Source organism: Sardina pilchardus, chromosome 22, assembly GCF_963854185.1.
Source record: "Sardina pilchardus chromosome 22, fSarPil1.1, whole genome shotgun sequence".
In the NCBI taxonomy this organism is placed as follows: domain Eukaryota; kingdom Metazoa; phylum Chordata; class Actinopteri; order Clupeiformes; family Clupeidae; genus Sardina; species Sardina pilchardus.
In genome coordinates this window covers 8,937,054-8,957,352 of record NC_085015.1, presented here as the reverse complement: position 1 = coordinate 8,957,352, position 20,299 = coordinate 8,937,054, and the positions used below count along the sequence as shown (strand labels likewise).

The 20,299-nt window shown below is 45.3% G+C and overlaps 1 protein-coding gene across 1 annotated transcript in view; it reads right to left on the bottom strand.

Moving 5' to 3' along the window:
• Positions 1–5,375: 5,375 nt before the first annotated feature.
• The window catches only part of LOC134070563 (PH and SEC7 domain-containing protein 1-like), a 47,841-nt gene continuing 32,917 nt past the window's right edge, over positions 5,376–20,299 (bottom strand). The window contains exons 8-13 of the mRNA XM_062526951.1: positions 13,324–13,478; positions 11,745–11,815; positions 10,160–10,317; positions 8,193–8,337; positions 6,534–6,677; positions 5,376–5,813 (exon numbers count right to left, since the gene is read on the bottom strand). Of these exons, the coding sequence (XP_062382935.1) occupies positions 5,376–5,813; positions 6,534–6,677; positions 8,193–8,337; positions 10,160–10,317; positions 11,745–11,815; positions 13,324–13,478 (1,111 nt within the window). The remainder of the gene's footprint in view (positions 5,814–6,533; positions 6,678–8,192; positions 8,338–10,159; positions 10,318–11,744; positions 11,816–13,323; positions 13,479–20,299) is intronic.

Genomic DNA, 20,299 nt, shown 5'->3' with positions numbered 1-20,299 from the left:
CCTGCTAGCTATGCTGCAAGGCCATATACTGTATGTAGGCTACCTCAATATGTGGGCACTGATCTCTCTGCTTGTATCAGTGTATTTCAGTGTATCAAACAGGGTACTACTGAGCATGCTCTGTGATTTTACACAATGCTTTTTCACCTTCAAAAGTCAAAAGTCAGTCTATGCTGCAAGGTCATATGTAGCTCAATATGTGGGCACTGATCTCTGCTTATATCAGTATATTTTTAAAACAGGGTGCTACTGAGCATGCTCCGTGATTTTACACAATGCTTTTTCACCTTCAAAAGTCAAAAATAATTTCTGAAGGAAGCAATGATCCACGAATGGTTCGTACAATTATATTTTTATTTGACTTTTTTTTTCTCTATGCCTCCCCCCCAAAAAAGCTCATATACAAACAAGTCTTTCTCATACAATTCAGTTTTTACAAGCTTTAAATGATTATAGAGCCAGGATGCGGAAACATACAAAACCAAAAGGCTCAACATATTTCATTGGTGGCCGAAGTGAAACAAACAAAAAACAAAATAATAAATAAAAACGGAAAAAAAAAATAAAAAAATAAACACAAAACAAAAGAACACTGGAAAATAAACGTCATGTCACAGTCATTAAGTGCATTGTCGGCATGGTGAAGGACACATAAGCATAGAAAACAGCTTTTTAGATAGCAGACCCCCCCCCCTTCCCCCATCCCCAAAGTCAGTCCTATAATCAAAACATGACATTAACAAAACAAAGAATAGGAATATATTAGCCTGCTTTTTCAAACACACTGAACATAACATACAAAGGAAAGCAGATCATAATATTTCATGCTTGGTATATACATTGTAACATTCAAAGATGTTGGCAAGAAATGGATAAGATGCCATGTCATAATAGTCTCCATTTCAGAAGCACAGCGCTGAACCAGTGGCCAGGTGGTTTCCATGCAAACGGAATGGATGCCATGGAGACCCTGCAGCTGCATTATGATGTCACAGAGAGGGAAGAGAGAATAGAACCCAGAGTGCTTAGCGACGCATACGCGCACTCAGTGAGAAAAAGAGAGAACGAAAAAAGGGAAACATTGTTACAGGAAATTGGTTCTACAAACAATATACACTGAGATTTGGAGGCTGAGGGCCCTTTTGAGGCAGAAAATGTTCGGACAATACTCCATCTCACGGTTCACCAAGAACACACTAGGTGTCTCTTTATAAACCCAAACAGCACAATATCCAGAAAGGTCATCTGGCACTCTGAACAGTCATGAAAACATTCCCCTAAACAACAGTCAATACTGACTCCAAGTAGCCCAACCATGACAAAACACACAATACTGAAGCCAAAAGGGAAAAGCATCCTGAACTTGAAGGATGTGATGGTGTAATATCTGTTGTTAAAAACGTATTAGAGAAAGCAAGACAAAACCACTACTGTTCCAGGAAAGGAAGAAAGGGACAAAGACATGATGAGGACGAGGAGAAAGAAAGAGAAAAGAGAAAGAGGAGAGGCGTAGGTGGGTGAAAAGATATGAGAAACCCACAGTCCTCCTTGTCTTTCTGTATAAACCTATTGTTTGATGAACTGTTCTCCAACACTTCTGCAGAACATCCAACACCCCTCTCTGTCTCCCCAGATTCAAAGGAGAACTCTGAACTCTGTGTGTGTGTGAGAGAGAGAGAGAGAGAGAGTAAGTAAGAGAGAAAGAGAAGAGGGAGAGAGAGAAAGAGTTCATCATCCTTAAGTACTGTAAGTTCTAGTATACAGAAGCCTGGCACAGTCCTCAAACAAAACCACAAGCCTGATTGTGCGGATATCTGTAGGCTTTGGGTTCGGTACGGGGCCACACAGGAGGCAGGTCATCATCTCACCCACCTGCTGTCAGTGTGTGTTCTCACATCATGATTATCGTCTTCATCGCCACCTCGGCAAATCTTCATCATCACAGTATTCATCTTGATCTTCATAGTTATTATCATCTCAGTCATCTTCATAGTTATCATCATTATGCTCTTCTTCTTCATAGTCATCATCATCATCATCAGCTTTCAGTCATCTTCAATCATACAACTGCATCATCTGCTCACCTCTTCACAATCTCCAACATGCCTTTTTTCTAAGTGTAGACACCAGTGTAGAAGACAGACAAGAGTTCTTCCTAACATAGAAACAGAGAAGTTCTTCTGAACACTAAGTTACTCCCAAGCACATGGCTATTTTACCTGCCACAGTCTGTTTGCTCACAGCTGATTGTTACTGTACGTGTGGGGAAGGGAGACGATGTCCTGAACAGCATCAGAATCTCAAACACATCCGAACCTCTCTACACACACACACACACGCGGTGTGGTTTGGTTCGGAACAGGACTCGCACCAGATTCAGCTGTGGTGGATCCCACGCCATGCCACTTCTGGAGGGCTCAGAAACCGAAGCTGATGGGCGGCGTTATGGGTGAAAAACACAAGATGCTCTCCACTGCCCTCTGCTGGTATAAAGTTGGCATTGCGACTGCCTTTTGACATCCAAGGGCCTGAGTGGAGACATGGCTTTATGTCTGAGTCCTTACTCCGTAGATCTCAACAACAACCGCAAACACACATGCACGGGCTTCCAAAACATACATTACGCCCTATAACTTCAAAATTCTGAAATTATCCTTCAGATTGATCTCCCTGTTGGATCGTGTGTGCCATGTTTAAATAAGTGGTAGTGCAATTAAGAAGCCAAAGAAAGTACAGAGCTTCGTGGAAGCCCAAGTCTTTTTTTTTCTATGAGTGTTACAATTTATAGGATAGCAAAGTTGCTGCAAGTTTAATGAAGTCATTTTTTTCCTGTCTCTTCACTGACTGCCATGGTTGATATTCTCACATGGTCCATTCATTTGATGCATGTGTTAAGGATGCTCAGACTTGTTTTGTAATAAAACAAGGGCCACGTGAAGAAATGAAAAGTTCCTGTCATCCTCATTCTTTTCACCTAATTAACAGCTGAAAATGTAACTGTGTCCAACAGAAACAGGAAGTATCTTAAACCTGCAAGTAATTTCATACTGGCACCTCCAGAGGATATGGCAGAAACCCAAAGAAATGGTTTCCAGAAAAAAAACTAAACAAACAAACAAACAAAAAAAGAAAAACAGGGCCAATGGGGTTTAGAGGACAAATGTCTTGATTTGTTCTTCTATATTTAACCTAACAGTAGGTTACTGCAAGATACAAAACACATTGATTTTCAACTTGCCTCCTTTTTGAATGTCAAATCTATAATACCTCTAGCAAGTTGCACTCTATTGTACCTACTACATATACATATATATTGTATACTGATGTGTTGTCATACAATATAAGCATAATATTGCAACTGGCAGGTGTATAATTGATATAGTCTTCATTTCCATACGCAGTAATAAAAACATATACCCTTGTAGTTTTGATATCACAGAGCATACACAGACATGACATTAACTAGTGGCAGAGAGAGAAAGAGAAAGGGCCATCTTTCACACCAGAGGGACAACAGACGGCACAGATGAAAAAGAGAAACATTCAGTCTGTCGGATGAGTGTGAACGACACCGTAGGCTTTTCACTCCAGTGGTGGCTGGCCACTGGACTGAGAAGGGACAGGCTTAGACAAGTGCGTACATGTAAGTGTACTGTAAGTGTAAGTGTGTGTGTGTGTTTGTGTGTGTGTGTGTGTGTGTGTGTGGGTATGTGTACACATGAGTTTGTGTGACTGTGTGTACATTAAGTGGCCACAGAAAACAGCCTCTGAAGCCACTGGTTGTTCTGTCAAGGGGATAACAATGTCTTCCTCGCACACAAAATAAAGCAAAGCATAGGCCAGGCATGCCTGTCAAAAACACATGCAGAGAGAGGGAGAGAGAGAGAGAGAATGAACGAAAGAAATATAGCTAGATAGAAAGAAAGATAATAGATATAGATAGAAAGAAATAGAGAAATAAGAAAGAAAAGATACAAAGAAAGTCATAAGATTTGATAAAGGAAGGAAAGAAAAGAAAAGACTCAACTCTATTCTACAAACTCTGACTAGAGGCCAGGGTGCAGGCACACTTACAGGGCAGAGGTTCTGGAGAGGGCATTGCACCTAACACCATGGGCACACAACACACCCACTAATCCATAAGTGGCATCCCTCCATCTAACTCTCTCTCTCTCTCTCTCACACACACACACACACACTCTCTAAATCACCTCAGTCGTTTCTAATGTTTTGTACTGCATGTCAGAACTCTCACTCCCTCTTCCTTTGCCCTCTCCATCTCCACCTCCATCTCTCTTGTGGTCTCTTCCTCTTTTGGCCTTGGCAGTGGTGGAGAAGCAATGTGATTGGTTGCTGACGGGCTACCCACAATCCTTCGGTATAAGGGTGGATGCCACGCTCCTGTGTGTGCGTCTCCCAGAGCAGGGGGCGTGTCACAGAGGGAGTGAGTTCGGCACGCGCTCACACCGCACAGGGTCACATGATGGGGTCCGCCCTCAGTCATGGAATGTGAAATACGTGGTACCCTGCACTACCAATGGGGATACCATGGTAACCGCCTCCACTGCCCCACTGCTCTCCTCCGCCCAGGTGAAAATGTCACCTGGAGTCATGGAAACGCCATCCCCATTATGTCTCTTACAGTGCCTAAGCTCCAATGGATGACGAAGGAGTCATCAATTCTCACTGGAGGTGAAATGTCCTAAAGATGTGAGAGATGTTTGGTCCCAAATCAGAAACGTGGTGAAAACAAAAAGACGTCCTGAAATAAAGGATGTGAAAAAGGAGTCTCTGTGTGTATGTGTGTATGTGTGTATGTGTGTGTGTGTGTGTGTGTGTGTGTGTGTGTGTACACATGTGTGGGTATGCATCAACTTTCGCCATATCAGTTCTTCTTTTCAGGGCACATTCTCTTCCTATCTCTTTCTCTCCTTCTCTCCTGCTTCCTCTGTCTCCTCACAACAACAAAAAAAACCCAAACGCGGTAACATCCCAGAATGCTTTGCCACTGCTCCATGCCCCGGCCAGGTGTCCCAGCTGTCCCCACCAAGCGTCTGTGCCAAGTCCACGGGGCCGCCGCCGCCACGTCTACCGGCCACGCCGAAAGTCGAAAAGAGGCTAACGAGGAACGCTAGGGGGTCAGAGCTTCGCCAAACCCCTCCACCAATCAACCGCCTCCCTCCCCTTCCTTACCTTTCCAAAACCCCTTCGCTCCCTCACTCTCTCCCTCCTACCTCCTCTTCATCCTCCTCGTAAATGAAAAAACCACCAGGTGGGGGGGGAAGGGGGCAGGCAGGTGGGCACCTCGTCGCTCCCCTCCACCTGTGCCGCCACGCCCCTGCTCCCCTCTCCCGCGCCCTCCACCTCCCCTCGCCTCACTTCTTGACGGCCTGCCGGTAGCTGTGCCTCTGCCCCTCGTTGCGCTTGTTGTTGTTGCTGCTGCTGCCGCCGCTACCGCCGCCGGCCACCGGGGCGGCGCTAGAGTGACCGGTGGCACCAGCAGTAGCGGTGGTGGCGGCGGCGGTGGTCGTGCCCGCTGTAGCACCAGCGTTGGTGCCCGCCGCCGCCGCAGCGCCAGCGCCGGCGTTGGTGGCGTCGGCCACGTCGACGGCGGTGGTGGTGGTGACGGCGCTGGCCTTGCTGGGCGGGTCGCGGATGCTGCTGGCCAGGCTGCAGTCCTGCAGGGTGGGGCTGGAGTGGGTGCGCTGGAGGCCGCCCTCCTCCAGGAGCTGGGCCTCGAACACCGACAGGTCCTCCTCGCCGCTGCGCAGCTTCGCACGCAGCAGCATCATGTAGGTGCCATAGCGCGTTTTCTGAATTGGGGGAGGGAGGGGTGGGGGGGGGGGGGGTGTGCAAAGGTAAAGGTAATGAACAGAGAGAAGAAACAGGGAAGACAGAGAGAGAGAGGGAGAGAGAGAGAGAGAGAGAAAGGCAGAAAAAGGGAAAGTGAGGGAGAGGCATGTGGTATGAACAGGGAAGAGAATGACGATGGAGGGTGGGAGAGAGAGGGGTATGGAGCACAAGAGAATGGACCAAGAAGAAATGAGGGAGAGAGGGACAAAAGGAGAGAGAAAGGACAGATAAGAGAAAAATTAGAAATACAAGAGTGGAAGGGAAAAATATTGAAGGTAAAGATGGGAAGAGAGGGAGAGAGAGTTTACGGGGATGGCAAAAGAAGAGAAAAACAGAGAAAGGGAGACAAAAAGAAGAGAGGAGAAGATATCTAAATCACATACTGTAAGAGCAGCTGTGCTAGTAACGGCAATTTAAATGTAGCATGCCAGCTAAACGCTATACTTCACAGAGTAAACACTGGACCACTGCTAAAACTCTGGAAGTCTGCCCAGAGTACATAAAACATAAAACTGTTAAACCCCTGAAAATGCATTTAAACTTAATATACATCTCATACAGACACTTTGGCATCTTAATGGTCTTCTTAATATAGACCTTAATGATCTGCTTCTTTTATGGACAAATTGACCATAAAATGGCAACCTTTCCAAAGGGAGAAATAGTGGCTTGTTTCTCACCTCAAACTCTAGGTACTCATCTCGCAGGCGATACTCCTCAAGCTCGCGACCTTTGACCTTGCGGTCAGGTGGATAGGAGCGCAGCTCTGCGAGCTCGCTGGTGATGGCGCGGCACCGAGCCTCGTGAGCCTGCATCTGCTCCTCCTGAGAGAGAGAGAGAGAGAGGGGGAGAAAGAGACCACAGACGCTCAAATGACTGTACAGTGAACAAGCGAGCAAGCATACAGCTTGACGGTATCTCATTTCACTGAACATACACACATGACAGGTGTGTGTTTACACCACAAACACGTCTTCAGACAAGTCAGTTAATTTCATACATCTACTACATTCGCATGCCAATCATCTGCTCAAACACAGTTTTGTTTTACATCCAAGGGTCAAATCAATTTAATTGTCAGGAGGAGTAAAGACATATCTAAATATCGAGAGAAAAAGGCTGATAAGGACAGTTAGTGGATACGGGTTTGATGGTATCTTGTTTCATGTATCTGTAGGGCACTGAGCAACACACAGTGACGACAAGTGTGTTTACAGGACAAGCAAGACAGGAGGAGTCATTTCATTTCAATGGAAAGAGAAGACAACAGAGAGAGCGAAAGAGATAAAGAGAGAGATTAAGAGAGAGGGAGAGAGAGTTAATAAACTCAACCCCACAGTTTTCATCCACAGACTTTCATCCAGTGTCATGTCATCCCAGTAATGGCGACATGCGTTGAGGGGTCTGTGGTGTGGAGGTGGTGTGAGGAGCCATTTTGCTTGAGCGGTTCGGCCCTGACATTCCCTGGAATCTACACTGCCCATCTACAGTACCTGCCTACTGTATGTACTGTACCCATATTTCTCTCTCTCTCTCTCTGTCTCTCTCTCTCTCTCTCTTCTCCTCCCCCCCATCATCATACATCCACCACTCAGAGACACACTGACAGACTTGAGACTCGAGATTGAATCCAGACAAAGCAGTTATCATCATCATCATCATCATCATCTATGACAGTTCATCGATCCACAGGAGAGGTGTTGCATTCTCTTGAGTTGTGGGTTCAATTCTTTGTACTGTGCTGTAGTATCTCAAAATCTCAAAATGTTATCTCAACATTTTGACTAAATAACTAAAACTAAAATATTGACTTAGTACCTGATTTTGACTGAGCCCTTATCCAGCAATTGAAAAAAACAAATTCTATTCTATTAAATGAAGATATAGAAAATACTCCTTCCGGAATTATTTCGGATAACAAATTAGATCAAATCTTGGAGATGGGGTTTTCAAAAGCAAAAGAGACATTCCAACATAAAATCAGATCATGTGTCAGGACCACTTGGCTCAAAGCAGAGCGGACATAGGAGAGACCACACTGAACCTAATGTTTAAAGCAAATTATGTTTATTTAACAAATAAGCATAACAAAGTCAGTAAATGGGAAGCTAACCAAAAGTGTGGTTCAGTGTAAGTGTAAAGCAAAAGGTAAATAGAATAGTAGCAACGACAATCCAATCCTACATTTGATCTGGATCAAACCCGCTGTTGCCTACACAGAGCCTGTACCTTTTGCTTTGGATGAAAGCATCTGGCAAATCACTCTAAATAAAGAAGTACATTTACTTAACACTTTATATTCACTCATTTTTCTTCAGCTTACAGACTGAAGCGCTTACCTGTGTGAGCTTGGAGGCGGAGCCTGGTAAAAGGGGCCGGCTAAACTTCTTCTGGGAGCCAATGGCTGCAGGCAGGGGCGGAGCCGAAAACATGGCCGCCACTGTGTTGATGCGGGTGATCCAAGACTGCATCTGCTCAGCGTTCCTGTGAGTTAAATAACACACACACACACACACACACACACACACACACACACACACACACACACACACACACACACACACACACACACACACACACACACACACACACACACACACACACACACACACACACACACACACACACACACACAGGTTTAATAATTAGCACTGACACTCTATAACTTATAACTTCTCTAATTGGTGATCATGACAACTAAAGGCAAGTGTTAACGTCTCTGGTAGAATCTTTCTTTGATGGGGAGGAAGTGTTTTAATGGCCAATTAACAGCAAGGATAAGCATCTGACAGGACAGTTACATACAGTACACACAAAAGAGAGAGAGGACACACACACACACACACACACACACACACACACACACACACCTGTGTGCATACAGTATGAGTGCATCTGTGCGTGTGTGTTGAGAGGGAGAGAGAGACAGAGGGAGAGAGAGAGACAGAGAGACAGAGAGAGAGAGAGAGAGAGAGAGAGAGTGTGCGCCTGTGTGTGTGTGTGTGTGTGTGTGTGTGTGTGTGTGTGTGTGAGAGAGAGAGAGTGTGAATCCAGCTGACTGCAGATGAAGTACTGCATGCACTACTCCCACAGGACCACATGCTCTGCTCCAGTTGCAGCTCGCATTGTCCCAGATACAGACACACACACACACACACACACACACACACACACACACACACACACACACACACACACACACACACATAGAGAGAGAGATACAGACAGACACACGCACATAGATATGCGAAAACCCATGTATAAATGAGTACACACAAACACACGTACGCACCCACACACACACACAGGCTTATAGAACAGGGTGCATCCCTAAGGCTATAGCAAAATCCTCCAGAGCTCCTGCGCAATAAACTCAACTAAATCCACCGGGCTGTTTGTCTATCTGTCACTCAGACCTTTCCCCTCCTGCAGGTAAATACCCACCATTGCTCAACTCTGTGTGTGTGTGTGTGTGTGTGTGTGTGTGTGTGTGTGTGTGTGTGTGTGTGTGTGTGTTCAGACCGTTAAAGCATTAAACTACAGGACCACCACCAGACTGTTTGTCTATCTGTCACTAAGACTTTTTTACTGCTGCAGGTAAGTGCTTCCATTTGCTTTGAAGGTAGATTTGTGCGTGTGTGTGTGTGTGTGTGTGTGTGTGTGTATGCGTGTTTATGTGAGAGTGACTTTTCCCTTCCGCAGGCAAGTGCTTCCATTTGCTTTGAAGATGAATGTGTGCGTGTGTGTGTGTACGTGTGTAAGTGTGTGTGTGTGGTGTGTTTTGCGTGTGTGTGTGTGTAGGGAAAAAAGTACAACCATATCAATAAACATTACATTATTACATTACAATGAATAGTTTGTGGGTCTATAAAAGCCCACTTATGAATAGATCCATGCACCCATACACAGATCTCTGGATAAAATGCACAGGGAGAGAACACTGGACATTAGAACCACGTGTCTACCTGAAGGGTCAGCTGGTTTGGTGAACGGCTGGAACAAGTATGCAGTAGGAATTTTACTCTCTAAAACTAAAGGAGTTTTTCTAGGAAAAGTAGTCACCCGAATTCCCTAAATCCTGGGATGTGTACAGGTGTGTGTGTGTGTGTGTGTGTGTGTGTGTGTGTGTGTGTGTGTGTGTGTGTGCGCGTGTGTCTGAAAAGAGGTAAAAGAGGTAAAATAGGTGTAAGAGGTAAAGCCTCCATTCAGCAGAGTGCAGGTACAAGACATTTGGTCGCTTGTTGTGTGAGTGTGTGTGAGTGTCTGTGTGTGTGTGAGTGTGTGTGTGTGTGAGAGAGAGACTCACGGGGCCTGAAAGAGGTACAGCCTCCAGTCGGCGGTGCGCAGGTAGAAGACGTTGGGCCGCTTGCTGTAGTCGGTGGCGCGCACGGCCAGGGAGTGGTGAATGGACACGGCGTTCTTCAGGTCCTCTTCAGACAGCTGCTTATCCGGCCTGTACTCACCCTAAACACACACACACACACACACACACACACACACACACACACACACACACACACACACACACACACACACACACACACACACACACATTTGGGAAGGGATACATTATGCATATGAATGTGTTGGAGAGAGAGCAGAGCAGTGAAAGAGTGTGTGTTGCATACTGTATGTCTGAGTGTGTGAGGGGGGGGGGCAGAGGGAGAGAATGTGTTTGGACAGTTTGGACTCTCATTTGGGCCTTTCCTTTTCTGACTATTTTTATTGCAAATGTTTTACTACAAAACCGAAAACCTGTGACAGAATGCACATGGCGTTATATAGTAAACAAAAAATTGTTCGCAAACCTATATGTTTTTATAGTTTTCGCTCTTGGATGCAGCATTTCACACTCATGGCATTCTCTCAACAACCTGTTAACTGGATATTGTTTCCCAACAGTTCATCCAGAAGGAGTTCCTATAGACGATGAGCACTCACTGGCTGCTTTTTTCCCCCCACTCATGTTAATCGAGAAGCATTCTAGCATATGTTGCTAGAGTTCTGTCACATGGAGCTGATTACGATGATGATGATGATGATCATAATGACCGCACTGTAAGTGCCGTAAAATACGTTCTGAACCCTGACCTTGGCGCGTCTCTGGCATGATGTATGCCAACCCATTTGAGGTTAGAGCGGTACAGCCTGTCTGTTCCCTGAGCCCACTCGATGACCTCATGTCTGGACGGCTGTGGCACCACTCGGGGAGGGGGGGGGGGGGGGGGGGGGGGTTGGGGGGGGGCACAAATGACATCCTGGTCACGCGTCCGGCCCAACACGGAACCGCTGACCGAACCCGCTGGCCCTGCCGGAGCCAACGCCAACCTATGCCAACCCTTGCCAACCTGTGCCCAAGGCCAAGAAGACGGCCCATCCATATGGAAGCGCGAGGCCGATGCCAGCGCTACAGTAAAAACACACCCTGATGAAAATGCCCTCTGGTCCAAAGAGGAGTCCACTGCAAGCTGCGCTACTGCCCTCCTGTTGCCCGGCCAAGCGGTGAGCGCATACACCTGACCACCAGCCAAAACGCTGAGTCTCCACACACACTCGGTATTTCCTCCAAAACATGCTTAGTAGGTGCTCTTACCTTCCCCTGGATCTTCCCTGACAAGACATTCAAGGATGAAAACATTAAAAGGGCCGAGACTATAAAAGCTTTTTTCAAAGGAGACTTTCATTGAAGTACTCTTTTAATCTGGATTAGTCTTATTCCCCCTACAGGAAACCAGCAGTAGTTTATTTTAAAGCAGCACCTACAGAACATGGGGCCATCGTGTTTTTTTGTGCTGATTTTCTGACGCCCGTAAGCAGCCCCCTGTGTGTCAGTGAGGGCCGACTGTGAGTGTATATACGCTCTACCAGACACCTGGAGAAGCAGGACTCACCTTCTGCAGGTAGAGGATTGCACCCTTTAGAACCGCATAGAACGTCTTCCATCCTCTCTTCCCACGTGGCGCTGACAGAACAAGAACAAAAACACGACACAAAAAGATTTTAGGAACAAGGGTGATGATGCTTTTCATGAACAGAATACCCATTATACAGTCTATGGTTTACACTGAGAGAAGGTGGAATAGAGCATTATGTCCAACATTCCAATATGTGGTTCCAATGTTCCATATTTCTCACCAGTAGGTCCCTTTGAAACTAAAAGTATGCTCCTACATTGAGACCCTGTATGATATCTATACTATTCTTAAACAGGGTAAGCGCCAGGGTTGATATCACTTATTGATGTCTGTTTCACGTCAACAGCCATTGATTAGGGTAGACTGGATGTCTCCTGACTCTGCCACTGTTACTGTATGATTGTCTAGTTAGAGAAGCTGATGATTCTTTAAGGTGAAATCATGCTGTCTCTCCCTTGATGCACATCATTGTAAATAAATACTCTGTTCCTGATTTTTCCTACCATTGGTCTGACTGGGTCTTCATTCATCTGTGATACCAGCATTACCATCAATATATGTATATTATACATCAATGGCATAACCACAAACTTTAATAATCAGGTTTAAATACGAAAATGCCTAATAAACATAGCCCTGCTGTAAATGTATGTCAACATCTAGTGGTTATATCCACAGTAATCCACAGCCACTTCATCATCCGAGGTCCTCCCAAAAAACTGGAAGAAAAAGTCTTGAAGGCTGCACAAACCCGGTGCTGTCACACTTAATGTATTCATTAAGGAGGTAACCTAGTTAAAGTCATACATCTCTTCGCCTGCCTTGCTCCTGCTTTGTACTGTGGATTCCCACTGCAGTGTTTTAACACAGGGAGACTAGGCAGGGACACAACACAATACCAACAGCAGGCTGTGTTGTGTGTGTGTGTTAAAACACCTTTTGTGACTGTGTGTTAGCATGCTGAGTTTAAGCACAATACAAAACCAAATGCAAATCTAGAATATACTGTACACACACATTACCAGTGTATACATGTATGCAGTATAAACAGCATACAGCATTGCAAAGAAGGACGCAATAAACTAATGGACCAACGTCTATACTCGAAGTGACATGCACACGGCATCGGATTTTTCTGTGTGGGTTTTCAAACATGTTGGACCAGTAAATGATTTTCTATCTACAGTAATTTCCTGTGTATTAGCCACATTGTATATTAACCACAGGACAGTATTTTATGTAAGTTAAAAGAAAGAAAACCATATCAATACCCCATCAACTGCCCCTCATAGCTGAAGAAATTTAGCCAAATCAATGTATAGGGCTGGGGCTAATAGTTGAGAAATGATGGTATATCCATTTCTATATTTTGTTGAGTATACACTCGTCAGTGAGTGTAAGTGTAAGAGAAGGAACTGACAAATTTCACTGCATTCTTTACTTTAGAAATGATATGCATGTGACAAATAAATGTCCTTGTATCCTTGTATCCTTGTATCCTTGTATGTTAGTGGTGTGTGACGCCATACAGTAGGACATGGTGTGTGATGCGTACTTCTCTTGCCGTCACAGTCGGCGTGGACCTTGCGGATGAGGAAGCCGTTCTTGTAGAGCAGAGCTCCGGAGGGGGGCGTGTCCCCGTCACGCGAAGACGAGTTGCCGCGACAATCACCCAGCTCGGAGAAGGACTTCCTCAGCTCCTCTTCGTCTCTGGGGTGAGGCACACACACAAGCACAAACGCAAACACACACACACAGAGAAATACGTCAGAGGATTATGATGACATCTAAAAAAGCAATTAGGCAAGGCTATCTTCTCATTCACAAGCACAAACAAGTTAGAGCATCCATCCTCCCTGCTGCACACCCACAAATGCACGCACACACACAAACACACACACAGACACACACAAATAAGACAGACTGTTCACTTATATTGTACCCCCCTAACCACTCACTCACACACACTCGTCACGGTGCCTCCTGTTCTCGCTCACAATAATTCTCATACTGCTATAGGCAAAGTTAGACTATCATCCTATCAACGATCATCTCTCTCTCTCTATCTCTCACACACACACACACACACACACACACACACACACACACACACACACACACACACACACACACACCAGATGTGCTACATGAGGCTGTTCAGACAAGCCCTCTATTATCTGGTGTGAGTGTGGTCCAATCCAACCTTTAGTCGTGCAGATGAAACCCATCAGACACACACTAATTAATTTCGCACCGCAGTCTGTGTTCATCATCATCACCGTCATCATCAAAATAGTCATCATCATTGTCGCCAATTTAGTCTCACAGGTGAGAACCGTCAGACACACACTAATTAATTTAGCTCTCATGTTTGCGATCGTTATCTTCGTCAGCATTATCATCATCATCATCATTATCATCTTCATCGTCTGACAGTGACTTTCATTGTTAAGAGATAAAATTCAATTACACCTCACGTCCGTATTCCATCAGACCAGAGTGTATTTCATGTGTCACTTCAATTCTTAGTGTATGTAAAGCGTACACATACAAAAACACACGTCACGTCAGAGACAGAAGCAGTGTAAACTGATTAGTGTACATGTCACCCATGACTAAGCCTTGTGGCGTAAATTCCCATTTAGTCTCACAGATGAGAGCGGTCAGATACTGTACTGCCAAATTATTCAGCACTGCAGTCTGTGACTGAGGAGACTCCTGATATCTGCTCATGTGAGCTGTCCATCCCCCTTTAATAGGTCACTCTATGAAGAACCTATCAGTTTAACAAATTAAAGTATAGTAGATAACAGCCTAATTGAATATCATCATCATCATCATCATCATCATCATCATCATCAGAACCACCACCATCTGGGGGCGCCATGGCTCAAGTGGGTAGAGCGTCCATATTTCATTCAGATCCAAGCGGTCACTGGGTCCTGGGCTTGAGTCGGACTACGGACATTCTCCAACTCCACGTCCACCCCATCTCTCCCATTCGCTTCCTGTCACTCTCTTCACCCTCCTGTCTGATTAAAGGCTTAAAAGCCCCCAAAATACACTTCTTCGGATCTAATCGACAATCATAAATATACAGATCTTCACCATCCTCACCACCAATAGCACTAAAATCACAATCTCAATATCAGGATCACTTCATAAAAAAAAATCATCGCTATCATAATAGCCATCACCACAATCACTAATACTACAATCATCATCATCATCATCATCATCATCTTCCTCGTGGACGGCACAGAGTCAGAGTCATTGTGCTTGTGTCTGATTCAGATATGGTGTTCATGGCCTGCCCGAGGCGTCCCTCACTCGGCTTAATGAAAGTGGAAAACAAAATGGAATCAATTCCCATTAAGCTAGACCAATGAATCATGGCAGCTCCTTGTGCTTTCTCTCACACCCGGTCTGTATCACCCACAACAGCCAGTTCAGCGGTAGAACTGTTTAACTAGATGTCCAATAGATATTACATGGCACTGTTTGAGAAGAAATGACTCTCAAATACACTTCTTTCGTTTCAGATTTCCTTAAGAACATTACTCATCCGAGCGCTCAAAGCACTTTACAATTTTGTGCGTCACAACCACCCGTTAACGCTCATCCTCGTAAACCAATGATGGAGGCTGTTGGGGGCAGTCTGGGGGTTGAGTGTCTTGCTCATGGGCACTTCCAACATGGAAGTGCCCCTGAGGAGGAGGCGAGCTTGAACCAGGAGGAGGCGAGCTTGAACCAGCAACCTTCTGGTTGCAGAATATGGGTCCAGCAATTCCATCACTAAATCAGCTGAAATCACTGCTTTTTGTGTGTGGATTCATGCTGAGATGCATGACCTGCGCACTCTAATCCACTGCATCTGTGACTTGAAAAAGATGGAGAAAAAAATTCTCCAAATCAAGGTGCACACTGTTAAAATATCTGTATTTAACTGACATGTTCTGACTGGACAGTTTAAAACTGGCGTGAGCCAGTGAAGACATTTTAACTCATTAAGACATTTTAAAGGAGTGCCTTGGTATGGTACTTTTTTCAACTGACTTTTACCCGTGATAACAAAGAGCTCCTGACTAAAGCAACAGTTATGTTTAAGGGCCAGATGTTCAAAAACATCTGCGGCCACACATAAAAACATTGCACGGTATGTACTATATCAATTTGGTAAAACTGCAAACCGTGGAGAATCCCAAGTTGTGTTTTTCTGTGTCACATACGTACATGGGTGGGTCAGGGAGAAACTGGCCTCTATTTTGTGGTGAAGAAGTCCACCTTTTAAAAGCAAGCGCAATCCAAATTGCATTAAAAAAAAAAAAGCCAATGAGGAACTTAAATAAATACCATGTAAAATGAAGAAGCACAGCGTGTGCTTTCTGTGGACTGGCAAAGGCACTGATTATGCTGCAATCACAAACATACATCTGACCCTTTTTAGGAGAGGACATTCTAAGACTGAGCATGGCGATATTTGTCTCAAAATACCACATCAATTAAGCTTCAGTCAATCAGCTTTTAGAAGACTGGGAGAGGAACGTCCCAGCCATCTCTCTCATGTAATGAATGCTATAAGGAGATGAAGCTAAAAGGTGAAACACAGTGACTGCCTTACGGGGTCCCTCCCTTGGGCATCTGGAGAAACTTTTCTTCAATCTGAGGCGCCAGCTGAAATCATGTCATCCCTCTGCTTGGGCTGTGATCATCACAAGGCACCTGCCTAAAGGAAAACTGTCCTCCTTACAGAGCAACACAACCGCTGCACTCTCCAGTCCTTGTTCCTCTTTTTCATCTCTCAAGCTCACTCATCCTCTCTCTCTCTCTCTCTCTCTCTCTGTTTCTCTCTCTCTCCCCTGTTCCCCCTGTGTCAACTAACGAGCCACTCTTCTTGATCAAAAGGCTGCTGGCATGAAAGTGACAGTATCGATTGCCTTTTCTCCCCTTGTCTTTTTTTGTCCCACCACACGGGACTGAAAGACCGGCTAGTCCGTGCCGGCTCTTAGATGCCTGTGAAATATGTTGTGTTTGCACGTGTGTGTGTGTGTGTGTGTGTGTGTGTGTGTGTGTGTGTGTGTGTGTGTGTGTGTGTGTGTGTGTGTGTGTGTGTCTGTATGTTGACTTTGAGATGCCGGTGGAATGTGTATGTGTGTGTGTACAGTATGTCTGTCTGTGTGTGTGTGTGTGTGTGTGTGTGAGATCAGAGTAGACACAGCCTCCGTATGTGTGTAATCCAAGTGGACACAGTCTGTGTGTGTATTTGTGTGTGTGTGTGTGTGTGTGTGTGTGTGTGTGTGTGTGTGTGTGAGTGTGTGTATGAGTGGACAGAGCCATCTGCGACCTTTCAGATAGAGTCACGCTGATCCGTCTCACCAAGGGAGACAAGTCGCTGTTCCTGCTTTTCTCAAAATGTCTGTCTGTGTGTGTGTGTGTGTGTGTGTGTGTGTGTGTGTCTCTCTGTGTGTGTGTGTGTGTGTGTGTGTGTGTGTGTGAAGAGGCTACTGCAGTTGAGTTTTAACCTTGAGGCTGTGTTGTGTCAGTGCAATGATTAGAAATCCGATGGGTTCTGCGACACACACACACACACACACACACACACACACACACACACAGAGTCATCTGTTCTCAAGTGCATTAGTTCAACAGGTAGAGAACGCAGCAGAGCCTGCAGCAGCTTCCATCAAAGAGAACACTGGCACTTTGAAAAATAACAAAAAGACATCCAGTCCACTGTTGGGGGAAAAAGTAGCTATCTGAGATTCCCTTCCAACGCCTTTGGGAATCCCTGTGAGGTGTTCAGGCCTTACAGGGCAACATCAGTCTCCTGCACTAGGACAACTCTCTGGAGGAACAAAAATACTTTTTTAGCCCAACACGTTTTTTGGGGCAGAGAGGGTTCTAGAAAGAGCTGACTTCATGGTGAACTCGCTTTCAATGAATGACCAGTTTACCACGAAAGGGTTGAACCTACAACTTAATTGTGCAACGATACTGTAAATATACTAGACTGCATTTCCGCAGAGAAAATGCAGTGTGCTTGCGCTGCAGAAGCCGAGCCTGAGGGTCACTGGATTCAGCAACCTGAATTGTGCATCACAAAAATATGACTGAAATACAGACAGTTATTGATACAGAGAATCTTGGGTGAAAAGGAGCACGGGAAATTGCATAACTCCTCATTTAGTGACTCTATAGTGACCCTTTGCAGACACAAAGGAGATTCGAGCTGAAGCTGATCAGCCAAGAAGATAGCGGATTTTCAGAATGCGGCAGAGGAGACCAATGTATTCCAAATTCACTGTTTGGATCGGTTTCCATCTGCGCGGAAAAAGGAAAAGTTATCTTATGTTTCGAATGAAGGAGATGAATTGGACTGCCAAATAAGACATAGATTAGATGTCAGAAAGATATTTGAGAGTAGATATTTCGATTTTGAAGACATGTCAGACATAATTGCGACTTATTGGCATTTCGCTATATTGGCTGTCATTCAAATTTCACCCACAGTCATGGAAACAAAGAGAGGGGGCAATTTGATTGGCTATTGAGCTCAAATCAACACAACCTTTTGCCAGAGACTCAGAGACTATACCTTCAATGTCTCCAAACTTTTCACTCAAAACTCATTTCTCTCTCTCTCCTCTCGTGCCTCTGAGCTGCAAACGGCGTTCTCTCATCTGGTTTCCTACTCATCCATCAGGTCTGGAGGCCCTGTTTTAACGAACGATATCTTAATTAGTCCCCATCTGTTGGCTGGGCGCTCCATGGGCTCCAGTAATCACAGAGGACCAGGGCTCACGCTACTACTGGTTCCCCAGCCACCATGCTCCCCCGCTGGGCACGCTAGCCAGCCTCAGTCCCTGGTCTTCCTTTCATTCAGCTCCAGCTCTGCGTGCTCCATGTTGCCCCCCCCCCCCCTCCATGGCCCTGGATGGGAGTCCCATTAAAGGTGGAACCGTATTGGCTTCTGTATAGACATCATCAACATTCAACACAAAGATTTTTTAAATCAAATATCTATCTGTTTCTGGTTGATTCATGCTTTTTGTATGGATTTTTTTGGTTTGAAACGGTCACACGCTTAAAACTAAATAAGTAAAAAATAAGCAAGCTCATCCAGCTAAATAAACACATATAGGTTATTTGTGCTTATCATAGAAACACGAGTTTGGGCGATAAAACTAGCTACCTGTCAAAAGACAAACGACACCATTACAGTTGACACTGATAAAGGTCATTGGTCGTGTGCTGTTGCTGATAAAAAAAAACGTTCTTCCATTTCTATGACGGATTCTCATTCGAGCCACAAAACTGCTTATTCCAGACAGCTAGAGGGAATCTCATTTAAGTGTTTATTTGTCCTTCGCACGACCACAAACTATCCAAACTAAAATATGATGATGAAAGAAGCTGCTCTTATAATACATTCATCAAAAAGTAGCGAGTGTTTCTCTAATACAGGTCAGCAGTCACGAGCCAACACACACCCAGTGCATGGAGTACGTGCGCCACGCAGGCCAAAAGTCACGGGCGCAGGATTCAAAAATAATTAATGGGAGAAGATGTAGGGCAGAAAACCTGCTAGCACTTTTGAGGGGGATGTGTCTGTGTGTGTGTGTGTGTGTGTGTGTGTGTGTGTGTGTTTTTTTCCCTCCTGCATAAGTGTGTTTTGATCTATCTCTGCTTCGACTCATTAAGCACTCGGTGCCTTTTTTGCATCCCTATTTTTATCAAAGGCAGAGAGAACTGGGAGGACCCACGTCTCCATCTTCCATCTCGAGAACTCCGGCGCGCAAACCTGCCGAGGCTCCGGAGTTCCGCTAACTAGACGCGTGTCTGACCACCACACTCTGTAGCCGAACCAGAGGCTTTGATCTTCGACTCGGCAGCACCGACGACGCACACGCATACCCAAACACACGAATAAAACAAACAAACTCAAACTCGCGTAAATAAGTAGGACAAGGTCACAACAAAAAAACAAAATCGAAATGTTCAGAGAGCTGATTCACCGGGCGAGGTCGACAGGTCCTTTTCCTGCCGTCTATTAAAGGACATCGCCAAATTAAAACATGCACTATAAATAGACACAGACACACACACAGACACACACACACACACACACACACACACTAACACACACACACACACACACACACACTCACTCTTTCTTTCACACAGACATGCACACAACACACACACACAAAACACACACACACCTACACACACCTACACACACGCACGCACACACACACACACAGAAATGGGTTCTGAACTCTACCGTCACCACGGTGATATGAGTGACCAATGGAGAGTGGTGGCGGTTAACCCCGTTCAGAGTGAGTAAGAGCTGAGAGAGAGAGAGAGAGAGGGAGAGAGAGAGAGGGGGAGTGAGAGAGAGAGAGAGGGAGAAAGAGAGAGAGAAACACAACATGTGGCGCAGACATGGAGCCTGTTGCCTGGATACCACCAGCCTGCCTGAATCCCACCCGCACTCCGCCAGAACAGAGAGAGAGAGAGAGAGAGAG